Below are 26,378 nucleotides of genomic sequence, written 5' to 3'. Positions count from 1 at the left end.
AACGTATATATATAATTACAGAAAATTAGGCAAAGAACTTAAGAACAGAAAATAATAGACAAAAAATAAATAATAGAGAATAATGGTTTAAATTATTATGCAATAAAGAAACGAAGAACCCCTATCTAAACTGAAAATAACTTTACGTCATTGGAAGGATTTTTATTGTTTAGAACGTTTAAATCTAATTATAACATTTTGGTGTACGCTTTAATTTTGAAAATATTACCCAGAATGCACTTAGATTCTGAAACAGCAAATTGCTTAACTTACCGACAGGGATCTCTATCACACGTGTCAGTGTTTTCAAGCAGGACACACAGACTAAGAAATTGTTTTTACATTTACACTCAGAAAGACTTTTTGCTCTGTCGTCAAATGGTTGTACCTAGATTAAACAATTAATACACACAATGACATAATTAAAAATATCGACATTAAAAACAGAGCAATTCAAATTTTAAATAAACAAGTGAACAAATACTATACTGTCAATGACTTATATTAAATATGTAAGACTCACATCGACGTCCGGTCTCTAATCGACGTCCGTTGCTCAAATCGACGTCCAAATCTGACGTCACAACATAATTTCTTTCCAAATCGACGGCAAATTGAATGATCTTGTATGCCTATCTAATCGACGTCCAAATTGTTGGCTTCTCTAATCGGCGTCCAATTTTTAGCTTCTCTAATCAACGTCCGTTTTGGACACAGAATACAAAATTGACCAGAACCGACAGCAGCTGAAACCTTTTAAGACCTTTAAACATATTATGTGTGTCACATAGGATATATTTAAAAAAAAAAAAGAAGGTTGTATTTTTTTTTTTAAAGATTTTCAACATACTAGACTAAATATGTAAACAGGTTTTTTGTTATATCATTTTTTTAATTTTAGAGATTACATAAAAATAAAGAGATGTGGTATGACATGAATAATATAAACAATTCAAATTAGAAAATTAACGGTATTATTTATAAATAAAAATCTTAAAAACAAATATGACAGACATAAGCCATCGAAAACATTATAATATTAAAAAAAAATCAATTGGCTGTACTTCTTTATTTTGTCTATTGTTGAAGATTGGATAATGCTCTCTAGATGTCGTTTGGTTTGTTTGTCCTTATGTTGCTTTCTCCTTGACATACATTTACATGCATGTCATTTATTATCATGAACAGGAATGACACACTACCATGTAGATTTATTCGATTAACTTTTTATTAAGATAAACTTTAATATGCATGATACCTATTTCGGGTTGTAAAAAATATATATGGAAAGAATGTATTAATGTTTGAACCCTACAAAACATGTACATGTATAAGTGTAAACAATTTATATAAAAAAGAAGATGTGGTATGATTGCCAATGAGACAACTCTCCAAAAGAGACCAAAATGACAGAAATTAACAACTATAGGTAACCGTACGGCCTTCAACAATGAGCAAAGCCCGTACCGCATAGTCAGCTATCAAAGTCCCCGAAATGACAATGTAAAACAATTCAAACGAGAAAACTAATGGCCTTATTTATGTACAGTAATTTATTATTTATTGATATTGGACATCAATTAAAGACGACTAGAATCAATCGGGCGTAGTTTTGAAAATACATGCCGTCAAATTGGAGGAAGATATGAGTTTCAACTAATCGGACGTCGATTTAAGGAACGGACGTCGATTAGAGGCCGGAAGTCGATCTGAATCTAACAAATATATGCAAATTTGTGACACAATGAACATAATATATGCGGAATGATTGACAAATTGAATGATACAACTACCCACCAAAGTTCAAATGAAGTTGATGTAAGCAATTATCTAGGCATTTCTTTTCTCTTTTCTTTTTAGTTTATGTCAAAGTGTTCTGTTTTCCTTATATTTTGCACCCAACTTGTTATCTTTTTGTAGGATCTTTTTTTTCATGTTTTAATTAAATAGCATTACGTTATTTTGTTCCTCATTTTTACAGTGGTTTTAGCCAAGTAATTTCTAAGTAATTTCTAGTCCGTAAACCCACCCTGACCCAACATGCTCTATTCTATAAACTCTCATGTTTTGGAGTCATACGTAAAATTTATAATACTAATGATACTTACCCCAACTCTGTAACGACCGGGTTCAATGTCATGGAAAGACATTTCTGTCTGAAAATTAATTTAAAAAGGAATAAACATCTGTTTGCTAATATCATCTTTGGGAATTATACAGTAAAGATCGAAAACACTAATGACCAAAAACTTCTGTTCTGTTAATTTTGAGTTAATCTTTGAACATCCGAGAATCAAAACTTCTTTTGGATTTAAATCGTATTAACTAGGTTTTCTAGCTAATTTTAAAAGACTAGTACCATGCTTATAAATAAGAAGTTGTGGTGTAACTGCAATGAAACAACTCTTCATCAGAATCGCAATATGGAAAAAAGTTAAAAATTATATGTCAAAGTAAGAACTTCAACACGGATCCTTGGCTCACATATGCATCGAACAGCAAGCTATAAAGAGCTCCAACATGATTTTTGGGTTTGATCACTCTTGATTTCTCTGACGCACACAATTTTAAAAGTTTATTTAATATTCGTTATTTTTTGAAAATCATACACTATTTTGAATTGTAAGAAATCCTTATACACATGGATTATAACAGGAGTTTCCAATAGCACAGATATGTACTGTACTATTTTTTTATAACTTAATCTTAAGTATAAAAACAAGTTGTTCTTTCCTTCTAGCAATTGCAACATTTATCGATAACTTATGATAAAATAAAGATAAATAATATAGATTCAATGCTAACAAGAATGTGTCTATAGTACACGGATGGCCCAATTGCAATATCATTTGCTATGTTCAATGGACCGTGAAATTGGGATCAAAACTCTAATTTTGCATTAGGATTAGAAAGATCATATCATAGGGAACATTTGAACTAGGTTTCAAGTTGATTGGACTTCAACTTTATCGAAAACTACCTTGACCAAAAACTTTAATCTGAGCGGAATGGACGAACAAACGGACGAACGGACGCACATACAGACCAGAAAACATAACACCCATAAATGGGGCATAGCAATTGTCAAAGATCTTACCAGGTTTGTTCCCATAGATGATACGGTATGTCTGGCTTCGATAGATGTGCCTTCATTTGATACAATTCTGGACAATGTTATGTTATACCAGTAGAATTGTAATTCTGCTGGAGCTGGTACAAACCGGAAGTCAATAAATCTGTCTTTCTGGTTGACATAGAAAGCAATCGTCGTTCTCCATTGATATGAAAACTGTAATTCTATTAAAAATAAAGCACTTATTAGATATGAGTTAGAAGAAGAGTTCATTTGAAGATTGGATCTTTGTTGAATGCATTAATAGCGCAAATAAAATCGACTTCTTCTTCTTCTTCTTCTTCTTCTTCTTCTTCAAAAAGCTAATCAAAGTTAAATTAAAGCAAATTAATGGCGATTTTCGTATCACTTTTTCGTATTGCACTCCGCACAGTGTGGCACAAAAAATGTATATTCATGCAAGAAATAGATAACTGGCCACACACATAAGAGAATTGTATTTTCGTCTATTTTTAATAACATTTGTGCTGACATTTGATATTGAATCAAAACCATTCGACTCACTGCGCGGTTTAACAACTTGTGAAAATAGTATATCGCTGGATATCAACTCTCGTTATTTAATTTGAATAGTAATAGTATATTCGCCGAAGGCTTATTTATAATTAAATGTTTTGAGCTGATATTTATAGATTATCGGTGATCATCTCAACGAGATTGATAATCTTTTTATCGCTATTTTACCTACATGTATGACGACGTTGTCAATTTCATGTCAATTTCATGCCCACGTGCATGCTTAGTTTCTAGCGATAATTTTCCATCTCAAGCGAGTAGCAATCACAACAAAAGATCAAAGAAAAAAATACAAAAAAGCGATAACAAGTGTTATCCCATTTTCACTCGTTATGAAACCTATAAATTTCACGAATAAAGGCGAGGTAGATAGACTCATTAATCAGACAGTTATTTCAATGAAAAATGTACAAGAGCACAAAAAATGTAATACAGATAACCAAAGATAGAACAAGACGAATCCCCCCAAAAACGGGAGTGTTCTGAGTTTCGGAAAGGATTCGATTACTACAGTGGTGTTACAATTATCATTTGGATGGTTCAATGCAGAGTAAATATGATAGGATTTGTTTTAGTACCTTTATCATGCTACCGAAATCGTTGTAATACAATAAGTGTTATTTTGATATAAGAAAATCATACTATTAATCTTGAAAATAAATAAATAAGTAGGATGAGTAATCAAGATGACAATCATACCAATCGGTCGTTAAACAGGTCAGGACCACTACCTTATATGGAAATGCATAAATTAGCATACTTATGTTCTCGCACATGTAATTGTTTATTTACATGTGACGCAATTTATATTTACCTAGGTTTTTGACCAATCCACTAAATGAGTCACAATGCATGATGGACTACTACGTGGTTACAATCAACCAAGAACACGTGTTACTTACTGAAATAGAACACATTTTTTTGTGCAATGCGGGATTCACAATTTCGCTTAGTTTTTCATTTTGTGTATCCTCATTTAAAGTTCGTGATATAAAGTTTTACCAGAGACATATATACACATATGTGTATATATGTCTGGTTTTACTTCCATGCTCAGACGGATTAACGAAGAATTGTTTCTATGCGAAGAAAAAAGGGCTTCAATTAACCGATAAATAGCCATTAATATGTTTGATGATGGCACAGAGATTATTGATGTATTCGTCCACCACACAGCAACGAAACAACAGCGAAAAACACAATTACCCATGAGACAAACTTACTAGTGTAAAGTAAGCCGTCGATAACAGCCGGTGCTGATATTCTCGAGTCTAGCAATTTTCGTATAGATAATTAAAGGCAAATGTGTGATCCTTGAAATTTGTTTACTTCAAAAAGGCGAAGAAATATTTACATACATGACAGTGTTAACAAAATCTATAAGTATTTATTTTTGTCACAAATCAGTATATTGGACTTCAAAACTGTTCCCTTTATTTTAAAGGTAGTGAAGTCAGCTACTGTAGTTTCAGTCTGTTCATTTTTTAATGGGCTCGGACATTTGCCAAACTGAATAAAATTATTACAGCTGATTTCTTATACCCGCAAAGTAAAACTTTGGTTGGCTTGCTTGCTTTGTTTGTATAATTGTTTATACAAGCTTTGAAAATAAGATTGATACCTTTAAACAATATATATATAGGCAAAGTCTAACTTGTATATATTTTATAGCGTTGGATCTATAATAAAAAATAAGATTTGGTATGATTGCCAATGAGACAGATGTCAACAAGAGACCAACATGACACAGAAATTTTAAACAGTTATAGATCACCGTATGGCCTTCGACAATGAGCAAAGCCCATATCGCATAGTCAGCTATAAAAGGCAATGTTAAACAATTCAAACGAGAAAACTAACGGTCTTAATTATATTAAAAAAAAATGAACGGAAAACAAATATGTAGCACATAAACAAATGACACCCACTGAAATACAGGCTCCTTCCTATACAATTTTTTTTTTGATGGGATGGATTTCTTCTCCTTTTATTTTTATTTTTTTTGGATTGTTTTACGCAAGTAATTTGTGGGTCATTTAAAGCTTACTTTTCAGCATTGAACCTATGACTGCTGACTTTACTAAATTATGTCTTTGTCGGAAAGATGTCTCATTTGGCACTCATACCTCATCTTCTTATTTCTATATACAAAGCACGTTTTAAAAAATAATAGATAATATGGCACCTACTGTGATCCAGAGACTTTTAATATTGGAGATATTTTACATATGTCAACAGGACAGCAGCCGAACGATAAAAAAACCTCTGAGGTATATTTTGTGAAAAAATTAGCAACAAACGGATATTATCGATGGATGAAACTATTAAAAATGTGTTGAGCTATATACCGTACCCACTCAGTGGCGGATCAAGGGAGTGGGGGTTTCGGGGTGTGGACCCCCTTTTTTGGACGATCAGTGCATTTGGATGGGGACATGTAGTTGGAACCCCCTCCCCTTTTGTCCATGGTTAGGACCCCCTTTTTAAAATGGCTGGATCCGCCCCTGCCGTTTTCATAACACTTATTTTAAGCATACTGAATAGTATGATGTTCTTTCTTTTAGTTCAGGCCCTGATAAAAAAAAATTACACATTCAGTACAGAAAGAAGTGTTTCAATGAAAGTTTTCGTGTTTTTGTAGGCAGCAATGTTTTGGAATGACATTATACCGGTTTAAAAGAGCTCAAATGATTTTCTTACTGGACAGTAGTCACTTCATTGAATATTTCACTGTTTCATGTCATGAAAGTAATGCAGGTTCAATTCATAACAAGGCACAACACCGGTTCAACTACTTTTGCAAGGCGAAAAAGAAAGTCGAATCGTGAAGCCAGTAAACAATATATTTTTAATCTGAGCATGCAAATTGAAGATTACGTTATATATTTTACATTAAACATATTTGCAGAATAAAAACATCGGAAATGAGAGTCCCAGACAATATATTAGTTGACTGTTTTCCAACTAATTCCACGTGTTTTAAGTAGTAGTTTACTCGTAGTAGCCCACAATGCATTGTAGTTCATTGATTCGATTGGTCAGTTAAGGCCAAATTGGCCTTGTGTTTTGGAAATTACTATGCAAATATATTCTGACGTCAGAAAATCTAGAGTTCTCGACCTGTTAAAATACAGATAAAACCTACATGGCCAAAGGAAAATAAACAAACAAAAAATAAGCAAACAAACAACAGACCCCAAATTTAAAACCTAAAGATAAGTGGCGAATCAAGAGGTGGTGGGGGTGGTCGGAACCTTTTTTTTTTGGTTGACGATGAATGCATTTGAATCGGGACATATGGGTGAAAATGCCTTCCAAATGTCTCTTGTAAAAAAATATAACCTAAAACGGAGAAATCTTACCCCATTTATTAGTTTGTCCATATCTGGTTTGAAATTCTTTCTCCTCTGTGTATTTGGGTGTCGGTAGACTGTAAGCATTGAAGATGTAATCCCTGTTTTTTTGTGCCAGTGGATATATTTTCACTTGAAACTTCAAATCATTCTACATTTGAAAAATATAAATACATGGCATATTGTCGGATTCTTTAGTCTGACTTTATAATGTGAACACAGGACACATGCTCCAATGTAGTTCTATGTTTAGAATTTAATCTTTCTTTTAGAAAAAAAACGTTATAATACATGTATACATATATTTTGGATAGCTTATAAACACCAAAAAAAGAAAAGCAGTAAAAAGCAAGAAAGAAGCAAATAACACTTTACTATAACATCAAATTTGAAATATGAATTATAGGCATGTAACTAGCCTCTGATTGATCGGCCTTAACATGCATGAAATAATTGCCACTGAACGTTGAGTAGCCAACAATCAACAAGCTACAATTATAAATTTAGAGTTATCTTTCTTTACCTACCAAGCCATACCACTTTATCACACCTATGATTTCGTTGTTCATGCACATAAGTATAACTTAATCGAATTGACAGGACTTAAAACAAAAGGATTGTGTGAGCCTATGAAAGGACGCGTTAAAACTTGTATGGCCAAATAGGATCCTTTGATAAGGAAAATAAAGAATTTGAAATTTGGTGTAAACAACATTTTAGTATGAATAATACAAGTATAATTATAAACACATTCACAATTAGGATTCAGAAAACAAGCAACAAGTCCTTATATTAATCCGTCTCCTTTTTTGAAATTTAATTGAATAAAAAAAAAAATTAATCAAAACCAATACCAAAAAACAAACGGCACGCATTTTACTTTGTTCCATTTTCATTTTAAAATCTGCCACTCAACTAAAATACCATAAACAGATTTTATAGTAGGTAAAATCATACCTTTATATTGTCCCGCCTGTACGTATAGCTACAAAATGTACATACCTCCTTATGTTTTGGTGTAAGTGTTGTGTTAACAAGTTCTAACACTATACATCTCTTATTACCAATGCTATCTTGGTAATCCAACTGAAACCCTTTAACATACAGGAAATCAGCTGAAAAAATAAAATACAACGAGTGTATTTCTGACTACGAATCTTTACGCGACTTGTCATTGAAACTTTACTGCCGAATGAAACACGACGGATTACTCTAGAAGAGCAGGGTCTGCTAACACAAAGTTTTTGGTGGAGTATGCGTTGCTCAGTATGGTTTTATTGTATCTTTTATTCTTGTTTGTCTTTTTGTCGTTTGGAGGGCCATAACATTGTCTACCTATTTTCTTGAAAACATATGTTTGCTTGTCCCCGTTGTGTCTCCTGTCTCCTGTATATGTATTATAATATTTCGTAATTTAAATTTTCTATATATCGAACATAAGTGGTCTTTGTTGCATGTAGTAATCGTTTTCCGGAGTGTTATATCCGCTCTGTCGATACGAATAGATAATAGGGGGCGTCCATACAAATTTATTACATATTGTTGTTAACAGTCTTAAACAAGTAATACGTAACTGACTTCCGCGAAATGTGGAAATGATTTGATTATTTAAAAACATTAAGCTGACTCCATATTGGTGGATTGGGTAGTTACAATGGTGTGACTAAATTTAGAAGTCAAACTTCCTATGAAAATTAAGATCAATAGATATAAATTATTCTACTAAACTAGGCTGTGTTTATACTTCCAATGCAACATATACATATATATCATTTTTTATATAGATTAGACCGTTGGTTTTCGAGTTTGAAAGGTTTTACACTTAATCTAGTAATTTTTATGGCCCTTAATTTATAGCTTGCTGTTCGGTGTAAACCAATGCTCCGTTTTTTAAGACCGTACTTTGTCCTATGATAATTTAACTAAATAAATTGTGACTGAGAAGGTGAGTTGTCTCATTGGCAAGAAGAAGAAGAAGAAGAAGAAGAAGAAGAAGAAGAAGAAGAAGAAGAAGAAGAAGAAGAAGAAGAAGAAGAAGAAGAAGAAGAAGAAGAAGAAGAAGAAGAAGAAGAAGAAGAAGAAGAAGAAGAAGAAGAAGAAGAAGAAGAAGAAGAAGAAGAAGAAGAAGAAGAAGAAGAAGAAGAAGAAGAAGAAGAAGAAGAAGAAGAAGAAGAAGAAGAAGAAGAAGAAGAAGAAGAAGAAGAAGAAGAAGAAGAAGAAGAAGAAGAAGAAGAAGAAGAAGAAGAAGAAGAAGAAGAAGAAGAAGAAGAAGAAGAAGAAGAAGAAGAAGAAGAAGAAGAAGAAGAAGAAGAAGAAGAAGAAGAAGAAGAAGAAGAAGAAGAAGAAGAAGAAGAAGAAGAAGAAGAAGAGAAGAAGAAGAAGAAGAAGAAGAATAGTCTATTCTGAATCATGAAAATGATTTTTTTTACTCAAAATTTAAGTTTGTTACTAACATGAAAGAAAAAATTAACGCATTTAAAACCTGAACGGATGTTATAAAATAGGTTTGGAAATTTGTATACACACTATGCAGATTAATTTTTCAAAATTGAACAGTCAATAATAAATTTTGCCACTGTTTTACTCTTATTACTGTTAAAAAGTTCTTTTAGTTTATCAATTGATGAAAGGTCCGGGAAGTCATTGTGGTGTAAAGTTTGTAGCTCTCGAAAAAGTTCATTACGGATATCGCTATACAATTTACAGTTAATCATGAAGTGGAGCTCGTCTTCAGTATACTTCGCCACTGTCACACATTTTGCATATTCTTTGTTCAACGGGAATATTTCTGATACGCCTCTTTTAAAGTTCTAGGGGAAACGTTCCACATCGCATTCTCGACAAAGCTGATCTTTGGTTTCTGCAGAAACATTTTTCAGATATTCTTCCGTCTAGAATTGTGATTGATAAGTTTGTATGTTCTGAGTTTTGGCATATTTTGTACACTTTCAATCCATGGCAAATGATGACGATCTCGTAAATAATTTTTATTAACTATGCTAATCTTTAATGAGTTTATTTGACTTTAACTGAGTTAGAAACAATTTTTTTTACCCCTGTTTATGTATGTTACTTGCTCATTCAGTAACGGGAACTCGAACAGGAAATACTTCGAAACATGACTGAAAGTAATTTATTTATTTTAATTGTAAACTGTGTAAAAATGATAATTGTTGTTTGCTTAAAGTCCAGTGACAAGTATTGCATACATGTTCAGTACGAGTTTATAAATGAAAACCTATCCTATTATTGTTGTTGTCTCTATCCTTTCACTGGTGGCTGTAGTCTTTCATTTTTGTGTTTTTTAAATCACATTTGCGTACCAGGTTAAACAATATCGGTCCTAGTTTATGAAAGCTCTTAAAATAATATTAAAACAAAAACAATCATCTTAAACTTTAAAGATAATAACATTCTTGGTATGTACCTATTCTTCCTACAATAATCATCAAAAGTGAATTTTTGAATAAAAATAAAAAGAAGGCATATTTGAATAACTGTAAAAATGCCCATCAAATTAACAAAGGCAAAAGTTTAAATCAATTCAACCAAACTTTCTCATGGTATGGTTTTTGATCATTGTTAAAGGCCGTAAGATGATCTATAGTTGTTAACTTCTGAGTTATTTGGTCCCTTGCGGAGAATATTTTATTCATATTATGTAAAAACACTCATAACAAAAACCCTAGTATTTTAACTGCATCTCTTCGAAATACTAGTATTCGAAATCCTCCAAATACAAGTATGATGCTAAATGCAGGAGATCTAGACAACACTTTAATATCAGCCAAATCAGAGTAAATATTGTTTTGCTGGCTACCGGTTTGCCGGCTTGACCCTTGGGACTAACTACTAGTAATTCCATTTTTTTTTGTAAATTAGTAACTTCGTAGCTACTTTCCAACCTTAATTTTAAAGTGGCATATCCAGGATGGATTGGAACTCCCTTTTTTGGACGACCAATGCACTTGATTGGCGACATATGGTTGCACCCCTACCTTTACCCTGGTTTGGGAATCCCCCATTTTTAAAATGGTAGCATCCGCACCCGCTCTCAATACAATATGTGCATCTAATTTTGTAAATGCAACGCCATGACATTATACTTGTTTAAAGTATTTACTTCCTCTTAATTGTGGATCAATTTAAGGCACGAAGTGTTATTTTTGATAAAACAACAAATTTGATTCATATTTCCGTTCTATGAATCCTTGTTAAGCTAAGTAAACGTACATAAGAGTTTTTTTTTTATTATGGTAAGGAATGTAATGGCTTCTTAGCTGTTTCGGCTATTTGATTGGTTGCTTATATATACATTTATATATGTACTTTACAACAACAACACAAAACCGTTTCCTTTGACGACCATTTTCATTTTGAAAATCATTTTTATAAATCTTATAATCAATGTTTTTATTGTTTTCCTTTGAAAGTCATTGGGTTTTTTTAATTTCCAATTCGGTTCTGTACAGAAAAATTAAAAGCACTGTACATTTAAAATTATTTGCATATACGGAAGTTTAAAGGTATATTAACAAATGATCGTATAGTTACGTAAAACTAAAGATATTTTAAGCGCATACAAAAGAGGTAAAAACTGGCCTATTCATTCATAAAAAATATTCTTGGAAGAGGTCTTAGCTAAGAAATTTCAAACACACAATTTTTCTAAGTCTATTTGATTTCATGTTATGGATTAAAAAAAAGTATATTGATCATCGTTTAACCTGTATAAGAATGAGTTTAAGTGGATATAATCAGTCCTTGTTTCACTTTCAATGTCAGCATATTTTCCTTAAAAAACGGAATGCAAAAGAGTAAACTTACATGTAAATAGTTTTCAAAGATACCAGGATTATAATTCCATACGCCAGACGCGGGTTTCGTCTACACAAGACTCATTAGTGACGCTCATATCAAAAAATTTATAAAGCCAAACAAATAGAACATTAAAGAGCATTGAGGATCCAAAATTCCAAAAAGTTGTGCCAAATACAGCTAAGGTCATCTATGCCTGGGATAAGAAAATGGGATGTAACTTAGATAGAGATTTAATGAGGTCGAACTATTCGCTTACAAGTGAATAATTCATCACCGATGTTTCTTCTGCTGCTTCATGTTATATTTACCAGTTCGTGGAGGTTGTATTGTTACTACAAATCCCGGATAATAACCATTATTTGGCCACTCCGGATGAATTGTCATGGTGGGTTTTAATTGTAGATCGTTGGGACATCCCGGATACATATCTTTGCCATACAAATGGTTGTACTTCGATTCCAACAGCGTTTCATTACAGTCTGTAAAAGAAAATCAAAACAACATCACTCCGGTGATCAGATTTCAATAGTTGTTGGGGATCAAGTTGTTAAAACTAGGGGTAGTTAGTACTAAGTGCTAATATATTTCAAGGTAAATAAAAAAAATACCATAAAAGGGGTGAAAAACAACACCTTTAGCTGTATCGGTAACAACAACCGTATAAGGGCCGTATAGCCAGCCAACTTGACTGAATCCTCTTCACTCCTTGTGGAACATAGGGCTGCCACAGTCGCTTTCCACCTAACTTTATTTTGGGCTATTTTTTTGCTTCGCTCAAGGTATATCCAATCTCTTCCAACTCCTTATGCCTTGCTCTTCTCCAGCTGTAAAATGGTCTTCCTGGTCTCCGATTTCCTTGGGGGTTCCCTTTTAATGCTTGTCTAGTGATAGTACCTACAGGTTTCCTTAAAGTGTGCAAAATCCATTGCCGTGTTCTTTTCTTTAGTTGTTTAATTGCTAAGATCCAGTCAAGGTCGTTAAAAACTTTCATTTGTTGTAACAACAACGAAACAATAATAGTTCATATTAATCTATGACTTGAACATCAACCTAACAACAGAAGTGTCGCAATACCTTTGTTTAGAAAGCGCCACAAACAATATGTTTGTGATTTTAAAGAAAAAATCTCTTGTCAAAAACATTACCTTTGAGGATTAAAAACTGGTCATATTAATACAATAAAAGTAATATGCTTACCGTCTCCGTTGTATTTAGTTGCCGTACAACTAACTGGTGTCTGAAGTAAAAAAAATATATTACACTTAGCATACATATAAAAAAGAAGATGTGGTATGATTGCCAATGAGACAGATCTCCAAATGAGACCAAAATGACACAGATATTAACAACTATATGTCACCGTAAGGCCTTCAACAATAAGCATAACCCATACCGCATATATAGTCAGCTATAAAAGGCCCAGTCTTTTTTGCATTTTTATGTCTTTTCGTAGAGTTTCGTAATACACCGCTTCGTAGTATTTATAGTAAGCCTTTTATCAATAAGTGTGTCATATTTCTTGAATTTGGTTAAATTCTTATTTATCTGTTCGTAAACAACAATAAAATAGCATTGATACTAATACTAGTATGCTTTAAAATAGTGCTGATGTGTGAAATAAATATTCACATATCAAATTGGTTTAATAAAAGCTTGCCTTAAAATTGGCACCGATCTATGCACCATTTTGCATCTTAATCTTTTATATAAAAAAGAAGATGTGGTATGATTGCCAATGAGACAACTATCCACAAAAGACCCAAAATGACACAAACATTAACAACTACATGTATGGGTCACCGTACTGCCTTCAACAATGAGCAAAGTCCATACCGTATAGTCAGCTGTAAAAGGCCCCGATAAGACAAATTGAATGTAAAACTATTTCGTGCAGTTCTTTTTTTTTAAAGGATAATTTCTAAAAAGTCCTTCTGAGGAAGTGACAAATAATTAAGATTTTAATTTTGAATTACCATCTCTATTTGAGATGTTGAAGAAAGGTAAAAAAAACTTCATTTGGTATATTACTGTCATTTCATAATTTTTTGCGTATGAATGGGTTTTGTAAAAAAATAAACTTGCATTTTGTATCCAGCATTTCCTGAAATCGCAATTATTAATGTCGCGATTGTTTCCATGATTTTTTTTTGTCAATTTACAATTATTACTATCTACTTACTTACTTTTTATTATAAATGACAAATGAGCCATCAAATTAAATACCACGACGACAATTTTTAAAGAAAAAATAACTATTTAATGATTTCAATACAAATTTATATCAAATCTATTAAAATTGAAAAAAAGGCCTGTTAACCGGTTAACGTTTTAGGTATTCGGTATTCGGTCGTTCGAACGGCTAACCGGTTAACCGTTGACACCACTATTTTTATATAAAGTCATCTATAATTATCGATTTTCTTTTTAATTTCATAACTTTTTAGTTTAAAGATGGATCATCGTTAAATATTTCCTCAGATAGAATTTTCTCTAACCAGTTTTCCAAAATGAATATTTTACTATGCCTTTTTTCAAAATAAAAAAAAACAACATGGATCACTGTTCTATTTTCCAGCTACAAGTCGTTCAAAATTGTCAATAGATTGTTCGTGAAAAAAACACATATGAGATAGAATTTGAAATAAAATATAAAGAGATAGGTTTTACAAAATGCTTTAAGAAAATAAAAATAAACCAGATGCTCCGCAGGGCGCAGCTTTATACGACCGCAGAGGTCGAACCCTGAACAGTTGGGGGCAAGTATGGACACAGCATTTAAACTTGATACAGCTCTGAATTTGGACTGTGATTAAATAGTTGAAACAACATAGGTTTCTGACACAGAATGAATGTGGTCTAAGAACTTAATCTTAAAAACTTAAAAATTTTAAATTGGACATTTACCTATTATGGTCCAATATCCAAAATCTAAATACATGGTTAGATTCAGCATATCATATAGAACCCCAAGAATTCAATTTTTGATGAAATCAAATAATGTTCAATTTTAGACCCTTTAGACCTCAATGTGGACCAATTTGATAACCGGGCCCAAATAATTAAAATCTAAATACATGGTTAGATTCAGCATATTGAAGAAACCCATATATTCAATTTTTGTTGAAATCAAACAAAGTTTAATTTTTGACCCTTTGGACCTAAATGTAGACCAATTTGAAAAGAGGACAATACTGTGCAATTGAATATTTCTTGCTATTGCACAAAACTGTGCAATTGAAAATTTCTTGCTATTGCGCAATATTGTGCAATTAAATATTTCTTGCTATTGCGCAATACTGTGCAATTGAAGATTTTTTGATATTGCACAATACTGTGCAATAGAAGATTTCTTGCTATTACGCAATAATGTGCAATTGAAAATTTCTTGTTATTGCACAATACTGTGAAATTGAAAATTTCTTGCTATTGCGGAATACTGTGCAATTGAAAATTTCTTGCTATTGCACAATACTTAATATAATAATTTTGGACCCCGATTTGGACCAACTTGAAAACTGGGCCCATAATCAAAAATTTTAGTAGATATAGTAAAATGTTAAGATTCAGCATATCAAAGAACCCCAAGAATTCAATTTTTGTTAAAATCAAGCTAAGTTTAATTTTGGACCCTTTGGCACCTTAATGTAGACCAATTTGAAAACAGGATCAAAAATTAAGAATCTGAATACACGGTTAGATTTGGCATATCAAAGAACCCCAATAATTCATTTTTTGATGAAATCAAACAAAGTTTAATTTTGGAACCTTTTGGCCTCTAGTTCGTTGGGAACAAAACTCCAAAAATCAATCCAAACCTTCCTTTAGTGGTCATATACCTTGTGTTAAAATTTCATAGATTTCTATTAACTGATACTTAAGTTATTGTGCAAAAACCAAGAAAAATGCTAATTTGGGACCTGTTTTTGGCCCCTAATTCCTAAACTGTTGGGACTTAAACTCCCAAAATCAATCCCAACCTTCATTGTGTGGTCATAGACCTTATGTTAAAATTTCAAAGATTTCTGTTCACTTATACTAAAGTTATTGTGCGAAAACCAAAATAATGCTTATTTTGGCCCTTTTTGGCCCCTAATTCCTAAACTATTGGGACCAAAACCCCAAATCAATCCCAACCTTCCTTTCATGGTCATAAACCTTGTGTTTAAATTTCATAGATTTCTATTTACTTTTAGTAAAGTTAGAGTTCGAAAATCAAATGTCTTCTGATGACGATGACGACGACGACGCCAACGTTATACCAATATACGACCAAAATTTTTTCAATTTTTGCGGTCGAATAAAAATTGTCACGAAATTGGTTTTCTTGCTACAAGAAAATAAAAATTTCCCTGTCATTCAATTATATTATTTCTACTATAGTATCAACATTTTAGATAATGAATCTTGTGTAGAATCTAAAAGATAGAGGCGAAGACTATTCGGCAATCCTCGGTAGAATCCGCTACTCTCCTGGAGGAGTGTACAGAATCGGCCGAGTTGAGACGAATAATGCTAAGACGAGACTAGAAAATTGAATGCATCCCTGTTACGTATCAAGGATATGAAAATGATAATGACAGGAAAAGGAACAATCTATGTAAAGTTTATCTTTTATGTTCGTAAGAATGCTTTACGGAAGCCGATAAGGGCCATTCAAAAAAAAAAATTTATGTCGTAATTACGACATAGCATGTCGTAATTTCGACATAACATGTCGTTATTACGACATCGCTATGTCGTAATTTCGACATAACATGTCGTAATAACGACATCGCTTTGTCGTAATTTCGACATATCATGTCGTAATAACGACATAACTATGTCGTTTGAACGACATAGCCATGTCGTTAAAACGACATCGCCATTTATAAAAGAATATGTATTATGATTGGCAAGAGACTAAATGACACAGAAATTAACAACTTTATGTCATCATAATGCCCCCAATAATAAGAAAAGCCCCCGCATAGTCAGCTATATAAAAAGAGGGAAGAAAGATACCAGAGGAAGAGTCCCCGAAATGCTGCGTGGCTGTCAGTGTTATCATTTAATTATTAGCTCCCTTGGTAAAACTCCAAATTTCATATTCAATGGTTTTTTTTAAATAATTTACATGACGCTTAATATATGTATATATTTGTTAATTGCATAGCTTTTGCAATTTGAATTCATTGGTTAAAGATTTCTATTTATATTGTTAAGTTTAATATTTGCATCGTTGCAAAATCTTTGGTTACCTTCTTTGGATACCTTCAGTGAGAAACTTATATATTTCATAGATTCTATCTACAGACTCAAAGAATAAGAATAGAACTTAAACTCTTCTATTGTAAAGTTCAAACTATTGGAATGTTAGTAAAAGGGCTATACAGCCAGACTAGGTCATATGAAACTTAAAATATTCTGTGGATTGATATATAAAGAAGGGACTGAAATTGCAAGTCTAGCATGCATCCCATCATCCCGTAAATAAGCGCAAACTACATGTCTTCTTGTAATAAGGGTGAATTAAAGTATTGACTGCTCAATTTCTACTTTTAAACGTTGGGCACGATGTTCCTACAACACGTTACACTTAAAAAACGGTGTCGAAGAGGGTTTTTGACTTCGATTAATTTTTCCAAATTTTATTCGGTTTTTCATATTGTTGGTTGATTCTGGTTTTGTGATGTCATTTTATCAAAAATTACCTCGAGTTGTGGAAATCAGGGGGGGATCCAGGATTTGCAGTTAGGGGGGGGGCGCAAATTTTATTTTGGTGTTTTTTTTAGGTAAAATTCTAGAAATAATCTTCTTAAGGGGTGAAATGTAGATATCTCGAACTATTGTATGTTAGAATAAGCGAGGAATTAAAGTTTCAAGCTGACACCGCCTTAATCCACAACTGACAACAATCTACAGATAGACGGGCGGACGTAAAGTGAGACGAGACAGTTCACAATTGCTCACCTGACCAATATATTTTTCAAACGAAAAGTTCTACTTTTACCAGGGATTTTTAATTGTCCTTTCATACTCTCTGTTTTTTACTTTTTTGATTTTCGGAGGTCGTGTCAGACTTTACTGTGTTCGCCACAAACAACTTAAATCGGAATGAGATGCATTTACGAAGTTATATTTATTTTCTTGGGATCCCAATCATACAGTAATACGGTACAGAATTCCGCTAAATACTTAGGTTGCAAGTGAGAAATAAATAAAGACAAAATAAAGACACAGAGATACAAATTACTATAAATAATAAACTAACCTTTCGCTTGAAACAGTATTTCTATCTTTCATTACGGATATTATAAAAGAATCTCACCTCCCGACTGTTTTCTTGACCGTGTCATGATGAAATTGTGAAAGTGAGTAAGGGGTGTTTTGGAACTTCGATCATTATCAAACAAATTGATTATAAAAACCGCAAATACAATGTAACATTCCTTTTTACTTTAACTGCTAAAAACCTATTATAATTTGTCATCAAACGCAGCAACTGACTGTTTTATATACTTTCAATGTTAAAAAAGATTGAATGGCTTCTTCTGATACTTAAATATGTTGAAGTCAACCCATGCTTTGCAAATTTTAGGGGGGGGGGCGCAAGCCCGCCACGCCCCCGCCTAAATCCGCCCCTGTGAAATCGATTTTATAATGTTTACCCTTTATTAGTTATTTCAACTAAAAATGCAGTACTGTCGCAAGTAATGTAGGAAGGAAAGATGGGACGGAAGTACATGTATACGGTTTTCCATAATTTTTCTATCATAGGATGTTTAACTTTCAAGGTGCATATCAGCCACTGTGATATCATCTGTCATTGCAAACTTTCTACATCTAAATTCAACCCCAATACAAATATATCTGACACTCTGCAAGTAAATTGAACATTTCTACCCTTGGTTGAATAGAATTGTATTTTCCCTAGCACATATGTTGCAGGGACGGATCAAGCCATTTTAAAAGGGGGTCCTAACCCAGGACAAAGGGGGGTTCCACTATATGTTCCTTTCAAATGCATTGATCGTCCCCCCCTCCCCCCCCCTTAACCCCTTCTGGATCCGCGCCTGTGTTTTCGAAATACACCCCTTCAATTACTTGAACCTTAGCTTTAGCATTATTTCCCAAGTCATCTTCAGATATAAACATTTCAAAATATTAGTAATCTACTCCTGGATTGTCCGCGAAAACGGCAGATATAATCCCGGGTTTTTATTAATACGATGAAACGGGTTTCGTCGCTGTTTGGGATTCGTCTTTCAATTACCTCCATTTCATGCACAAGTTTATATTGACGAAAAGTTCCGGCTTCGCTAGTACAGGAATTACTTTCATTACAACACTTATAACATGAATAGCAGGACAAATTGGGAAGTAAAACATTCCGTTAACTGTTATTAAGTCTTAATATTGGTGATTGCTTCTCTAAGTTACATGTACTGAAGTGACGACTTTAAATGATCTATTTCGGAGTACTTCCGTAAAATAAATTTCAATTCGCATTTTACATTTAGAGGACTGTCTTGGTGTCTCCAATTTGTCTTTGCAAACGTTGGACGAAGTTCATGTAATGGGATTTTTCCCCATTTCCAAATTCTTTTAAATAACTCGTTAAAAGCTATATACGATTAATAAAAATTTCAAAAATTAACCTGTGTTGACCTATGTTTCCGGGCGGAGTCTATAACAACATGCACTATTCTTTTTTTCCGGCAGCAATCATCAACCCCTTTTTCTAAATTTCATAACACGATTTGTTTTAATTATCATGAACATTTAATTGAAACTTTAGCACATGTAACGTCGGAATTTAGCGTCTTTAGGATTATAGACGTTTTCAGACGTTTGGACAAATTGGCTACCGTAATGTAATGTATGGAAGCATTCTATTCCTTTAAGACCCAAATGTGTAGTTAATAAGAAAAGAATCTTGGCATTTTTTACTCTTCGTGTATCTAACTTTTGTTTTGATCAATTATAAAAAATACGCGTTAACTGCTTTGAAAAATGAAATATCAACTTGGACAAAATGACTACCGTTTGAGAAACGACTGTGTAGAGAAGATTTTATTAAATCAGCAATATTAGAACTCACATGAGGCAAATATTTGTACTTTTGTTAGATATTATTATAATTGTCTTACTCTTTTTATTCATTTTCTGCTATATCTACTTTCAGTCGTTGAGTTAACGAAAAACGTCGGACAGTTTTCCTATTCCAGCATAATATGCAGCCACCGAGTCAAATACAATTTGGTAAAATAACGGCTTTAACGCCACAAAAATCGACACATGTCGTTGTTCCTGCCAAGAATCAAGAAGATCAGAGAATGAGAAATAGGATCACTATACATAAGAGTTTAAACAGTTTTTCATAAATGTAACGTTGGACATCCGATTTTTTTCACATAGCTTTCTTATTTCAATCCTCAAATATACTAGATATTACTTAGGATATGACCAAGAGCTGTAAAAACATAATGTATTGAATTTGTTTTAATATTGGTTCGTGTTTTCTAACATTTTTATTTTGTTTTGCGGACGAAATTGTGAATATTCTGTTTTAAATCCTAGGGGTTGTAGAAACATCGTGGCCAACGCTTGAAAGTAGAAATACAGCAATCAATACTTCAATTTACCCTTTTTTACAAGAAGCCATATAGTTTGCGCTTATGTATAGGGAGGTAGAAAGAATGGCTTGCCTTGGTATGATAAGTTCAGTTCTCTAATAATTTCACATATCAAGTTTATATCCATAATGTCTTGCTAAACAGCTCTTATCGGTATCTTTCAATGTTTACAACAGACACATGGAAGATTTTAACGATCTTGAATGACTATACAGCCCTTGCACGGTCGGCCCTGGCTTGAACCTTAATGGACTATAATATCTTTGTTTATTCCATATAGTTATTACCCTTTGATGATATCTATAGAATATAAAATTCTCACTACAGGTATCCAAAGAAGGTAACCAAAGATTTTGCGACGATGCAAATATCACACTTTACAATATCAATAGAAATCTTTAACCAATGAATTCAAATTGCAAAAGCTATGCAATTAACAAATATAATTATACTTATTAAGCTTTATGCATTTTATTTAGCAATGAAATACATTAAAAATAAAATTTGGAGTTTTACCAAGGGAGCTAATAATTAAATAATAATACTGTCTGCCACACAGCATTTCGGGGACTCTCCCTCTGGTATCTTTACTCCCTCTTTTATAGCTGACTATGCGGGCCTTTTCTAACTATTGGGGGCATTGTGATGACCTATAGTTGTTAATTTCTGTGTCATTTAGTCTCTTGCCAATCATAATACATATTCTTTTATATATAGCGATGTAGTTATGTCGTTATTACGACATGATATGTCGAAATTACGACATAGCGATGTCGTTATAACGACATGTTATGTCGAAATTACGACATGCTATGTCGTAATTACGACATGCTATGTCGTAATTACGACATAAAATATTTTTTTTGAATGGCCCTTATCGGCTTCCGTAATGCTTCCTTAAAACAGCAAAAGTGTACACTTATAAATTAAATTTGTATTCCGATGATAAATTGAACGACAATGCTGAATATGTGCAATCATGACAATGTAAAACAATTCAAACGAGAAAAAATATGGCTTATCTATATAAAAAATGAACAAAAAACAGATATATAACACATAAAACAAACGACAACCACTGAATTACAGGCTCCTGACTTAATGGGACAGGCACATACATAGTATGTATAGTTTGACTCTTGTTGCATAGTCCTTGTGTATGCTGTGTTTATATCACACACTTGTACTACAAGTTGTAGTTCCCCTGGCACGGTGGTTAGGATCAGAGGGAACATGTATTCCATGGGTTAAAATTGTTCACTCATTTGATTTATTAGTTTTAATATACCTATATTGTTATCTATGTTATGTACCGAATATCCGATCTTAGTCTTACATTGTAATATGGTGAAATTGAATTTTTTTTATCAGTTCAAACAAATATCTTGTTCCTTTAATTGATCCATATATTATTGTCCTACGATACTACCGGGTTTAACGATACTACTTAGAATTGGGTTTATAAATAATTCGTAAAGAGATCAAATACCGTTGGTACTAGTAGTGTAGAATATACTATCTAGGTGGTGACTGTTCGTCTTTGTAAAAAAAGGGGGGTTGTTCCTTTTTTATTCTAAATTTCGTGAAGGAATTTAATCCAGGAAAGAAGTTATAAATAAAATACAAAATGTCATTACAACAAAAAGTCATGTCTTACATTGTTCGGGGACCTCTATGGTCCAGTGGTCTAAGTAGTCGAACTACTGTTTTACAAACCTGCCAACACTGCGGTTGTTAGTTCGAATTCCGCACGGGACAGAACGTCGTCATTTGACACACAAAAGGTATATGGTTGTTGCCTTACAACTTACAAATGAAACTCATCTCTAAAATGAGTGTACTCTTCACAGAAAAAAAAGGAACACGTTACTCTTGTTATAAAGATAATTATTTCGTAAACATATTTCTTTTTTTCTATGTCTGTAACGTATAACACTGATTACATTTAATCGCAAGTGTAATCTTACTCTGTTGTTTTAAAATAGACTAGAGAAGATTGAACTTTTACGCATACACAATTTTAAAGTTACATAATGAGATAAGACACAGTTCATCTTAAAAAAAAAATGCAAATATCCAACTTCATGTATACAAATTAAAATTTCTAAAGCCTTATGAATTTTACGAATACATACATTTTAATTGGAAAATGGAATATGGTGATAGTTTGCATTTAAACCATCTTCTACGGAGATAAAAAAAAAAGGGGGGGGAGTTCAAAAGCAACGGACAACACCTCACAATAAGTTGTTTCTCTTCATATTGTTTTTTTCTTTGTGTTGTGATAACTATAATCCTTATTTCATCAACTTGAACTTTGAGTGTTTTATCAATCATTATTTTCGTTATATATCCAACTACATGTATGTTTGAAATTTTGAATTTAAAGTTGATTTAACAAAAATTTGAAAAGTTAAAGTGCCATTTTGAAGTGGTGATACACGCTTTTATGATGTTGGATTTAAAGTGCAAAATTAAATGAGATATGAGATAAAATGGGGGGGAGGGGGGTCTCGAGGGAAAGGGTGGACATAGTTGGGAAGTGTAAATGTGTGGCGGAATTTGGGAAATAAACATCCCATGTTACCTCCTCTCTTTCTCGTTATCGGATAATATTACATTGAAAATATGTTGATGTTTGCTAGATTAATGCATATTTTCTCATTGAATATCATATTACATCTTCTATTTTTTGAATATCATATTACATCTTCTATTTTCTATATTTATATTCAATATGACATTTAGAAATATGACACAGTTGATAAGTGGTTTTAAGTTTATATGTTCTCAAATAAGATGTGGAGGAGTTTACGAAGAAAAGGAAAATTGCCGGCCATTTAAGGAATGCATATATATATATGCTCGCTTATCATTATTGCCCTTAGAATATTGTAGAAAATATTTTATAAGATATACGATTAGTTTATAAATTAAAGCATACTTTCACGCAATATTGAAATAATAATGAACACGAAATAAGTTGATATGGTCAATGTCGTCATAACTGAAATGCATGTTCGAAAAACTAAGGATTTTCTTATCCCAGGCATAGATTACCTTAGCCGTATTGGGCACAATATTTGGAATTTCGGATCCTCAATGCTCTTCAACTTTGTACTTGTTTGGTTTTATAAATATTTTGATAAATTAGCGTCACGGATGAGTCTTATGTAGACGAAACGCGCGTCTGGCGTACTAAATTATAATCCTGGTCCCTTTGATAACTATTTTTTCGAGTTGTAAATAGTTCAGTCATAAAAATACACAGCACATGAAGATTGTTTTTATATTTTTTTTTTTTTTTGTAATACAAAGGAAAAAATGGCAATAATTGAATAAATAAATGAGAAGAAAAACAGCAAAAACACTTAAAAGATTGACCCAATAACGACCAATATCAAAGGACGCATGATTTAAATAATTGAAAAAAAGGGCATAAGAAAAAATATGACCCTCCCTAAAAATTAATTACAAATGACTTAAATTTTTACTATTTGTCGACTCGATACATGTATTTTATGTTATATTTTGAAGAAATTAGTTTGTGTATCGATTCCACCGTTAAACAAAGTTATGTAAATTTTATGTCCGTGTAAACCCTTTAAAAACAAGTGCTTTTGTCAAAATAAATATATTCTAAAGAAAAGGCCTGAAATTTTTATGTTGACCTACATTTTTTTCTCTTTCTGAAAAATAATAAATTGTTTTACTCCCCCCCCCCCCTTTTCCAACCCTATTGAATTTTTCCTTTTCAGACACGTCGTACTAGTAAACATATACAAATGCCGAATTTACTGACTTATTCACTCATTTTGGAAAAAAACAATTTCCACATTTGTCAATGAATTAAAGTTGTATAGAAATTTCACCAAAGTTTAAAAGTTTAAAAATCTCGTTGTATAAAGATTTCTTAAGATTTCAGATTTTTAAAGTTCACATTGATATCTTCAGTGCAATGGTGTCCAATATCCGGGCTACTTCCTCGTTCCTCTATCGTAAATTGATATTTACCGTTACAAAAAAGAATCATTTACACGTATACTATTACAATTTAATGTTTGATTTAGTCATACCAAGGAGGTCGTATTTTGAAAAATAAGTTCTATTCTCGGAATAGAATCTACTTCATTCTTACTAAAAGGAGGAGAAACAATTCTATTGAACACAACACCTCAATATCGTACGTGATGTGTTTAACGCAGATTGTAACTCTTCTGATTATATAAACTTTTGCATAGTCTTCACACAAAAATGAAAAACAAACACATTATACTTAAATATACATGTAAACAGTACGTTGTTATAGGAACAACACAAAAAATACCTTTTTTTTAAATTTTGGGTGACGCTTGTCGATGAAATTCAATACTTTTTCATTTAATAAATTTAAATTTTCCCCTTATATAGATATTTATACTATTCTACGTATCAATGGTTTAAGGAGTGAAAAAATGAAGGAAGTCTGAAACATGTGATTAAAAAAAAATTAATCATTTAATCGACAATCAAAAATAGCAAAATACGTTCATTTGTATATCAAATTTAAATAGATACTACCAATGTTATCATTCTTAATTCTTCAAATGTAAGTCATCGTTGCAACAAAAAGACGCATAATAATGCTTACTTTATGAATGCTTAGCTGGCGAAAAACGATGTTTCTAGATTTTACACATTTATCGCTTAAAATAACCCCTTGGAGCACCTGAGTACGACCCCGTTTTATGGTGGGGTTCGTCTTGCACAATTCCTGGTATTCTATGTCGTGTTTTGTGTAATGTTTTTGTGTCTTTTCGTTGTTTGTCGGGTTTGTCTTGCCATTGCATTGGTAGTCTGTTTTTGATTTATTGATTTGAATATCCCTTCGATATATTTCGCTATTGAATGAATATATGTATCAGAAATCAATTTCCGTTGATTGATTGATAAAAATTATTCAGATTAAATCTTACAAATCATATTAAAATGTGGGTCAATTGTAACCAGTTTAGTAGTAAAATCTGTCGAAAAAATAGTTTATTCGTGTGTTGGCGGGTTTTTGTGACAGTAATTAACGTATACCAACAACACCGAAATGTGATAATTTAGGAGTTATAGAGTTATAGAATTATGAAATTCTATTGAATTTAAATCAATTCGACCAAACTCAGCTTACTTAATAAATTGTTATAAACAATGAACAAGTACTCGAGTAATGTAATTAACTATCAAAATTAATGTCTAGTCTTCTAAGAAAACCACTACGCATCCTTCAAATTTGTTTACAAGTAGCCCATCTTCGCTAGCCTAGGGTTACGATCCACTCCCACTCTCTTCTACGATCCACTCCCGCTCTCTTGAAGAGAGTGGGAGTGGATCGTAACCCTTGGCTAGCGAAGATGCAAGTAGCCCTGCAATACACAACATGAAATAATAATTTGTTTACTAATAAATCACTTACTGTTTCGTTTAACTGTAATGAAATACAATCTAAAGTTTTTACTGGTGAAAAAGTGTTAGAAACACAAATTATAAATCCATGTAAATATATGAAATTAAGCTTAAACATCTTGATATCTTCTTCATGAGATAACACGCAGCAACTTTAGATCAATTTCTTATAGTTATGAAGTAAACACTGGCTCTTATCACACTCTTAATATTTAAAGTGAAAATATAGGTTACGTTTTGTATATATCCTTCCGGGTTGAATATTCACCATGTTCACTGTGATGAATCTGTTCAACGGTAATTAATGCGACTATCATATAAATGAGTGGTTTAGCGCTATAAACCTGGTTCAATCCACCATTTTCTACATTTGAAAATGCCTGTATCAAGTTTGGAATATTGTGACAGTTGTTGTTCATTCGTTTGATGTATTTTGTCATTTGATTTTGCCATTTGATTAGGGACTTTACGATTGAATTTTCCTCGGAATTCAGTATACTTGTGATT

At 32.4% G+C, this 26,378-nt stretch overlaps 1 protein-coding gene across 1 annotated transcript in view; it reads right to left on the bottom strand.

Moving 5' to 3' along the window:
- The window catches only part of LOC134695489 (uncharacterized), a 33,125-nt gene extending 7,042 nt beyond the window's left edge, over positions 1–26,083 (bottom strand). Inside the window, exons 1-8 of the mRNA XM_063556766.1 lie at positions 25,882–26,083; positions 13,021–13,060; positions 12,132–12,302; positions 8,005–8,117; positions 7,012–7,153; positions 3,098–3,297; positions 2,109–2,156; positions 274–388 (exon numbers count right to left, since the gene is read on the bottom strand). Of these exons, the coding sequence (XP_063412836.1) occupies positions 274–388; positions 2,109–2,156; positions 3,098–3,297; positions 7,012–7,153; positions 8,005–8,117; positions 12,132–12,302; positions 13,021–13,060; positions 25,882–25,989 (937 nt within the window). The 5' untranslated portion in view covers positions 25,990–26,083. The remainder of the gene's footprint in view (positions 1–273; positions 389–2,108; positions 2,157–3,097; positions 3,298–7,011; positions 7,154–8,004; positions 8,118–12,131; positions 12,303–13,020; positions 13,061–25,881) is intronic.
- Between the last annotated feature and the right edge of the window lie 295 nt (positions 26,084–26,378).

Source organism: Mytilus trossulus, chromosome 13 (assembly GCF_036588685.1).
Source record: "Mytilus trossulus isolate FHL-02 chromosome 13, PNRI_Mtr1.1.1.hap1, whole genome shotgun sequence".
In the NCBI taxonomy this organism is placed as follows: Eukaryota; Metazoa; Mollusca; class Bivalvia; order Mytilida; family Mytilidae; genus Mytilus; species Mytilus trossulus.
Note: the sequence above shows the minus strand (reverse complement) of the source record. Positions and strands in the feature narration are given on the sequence as shown.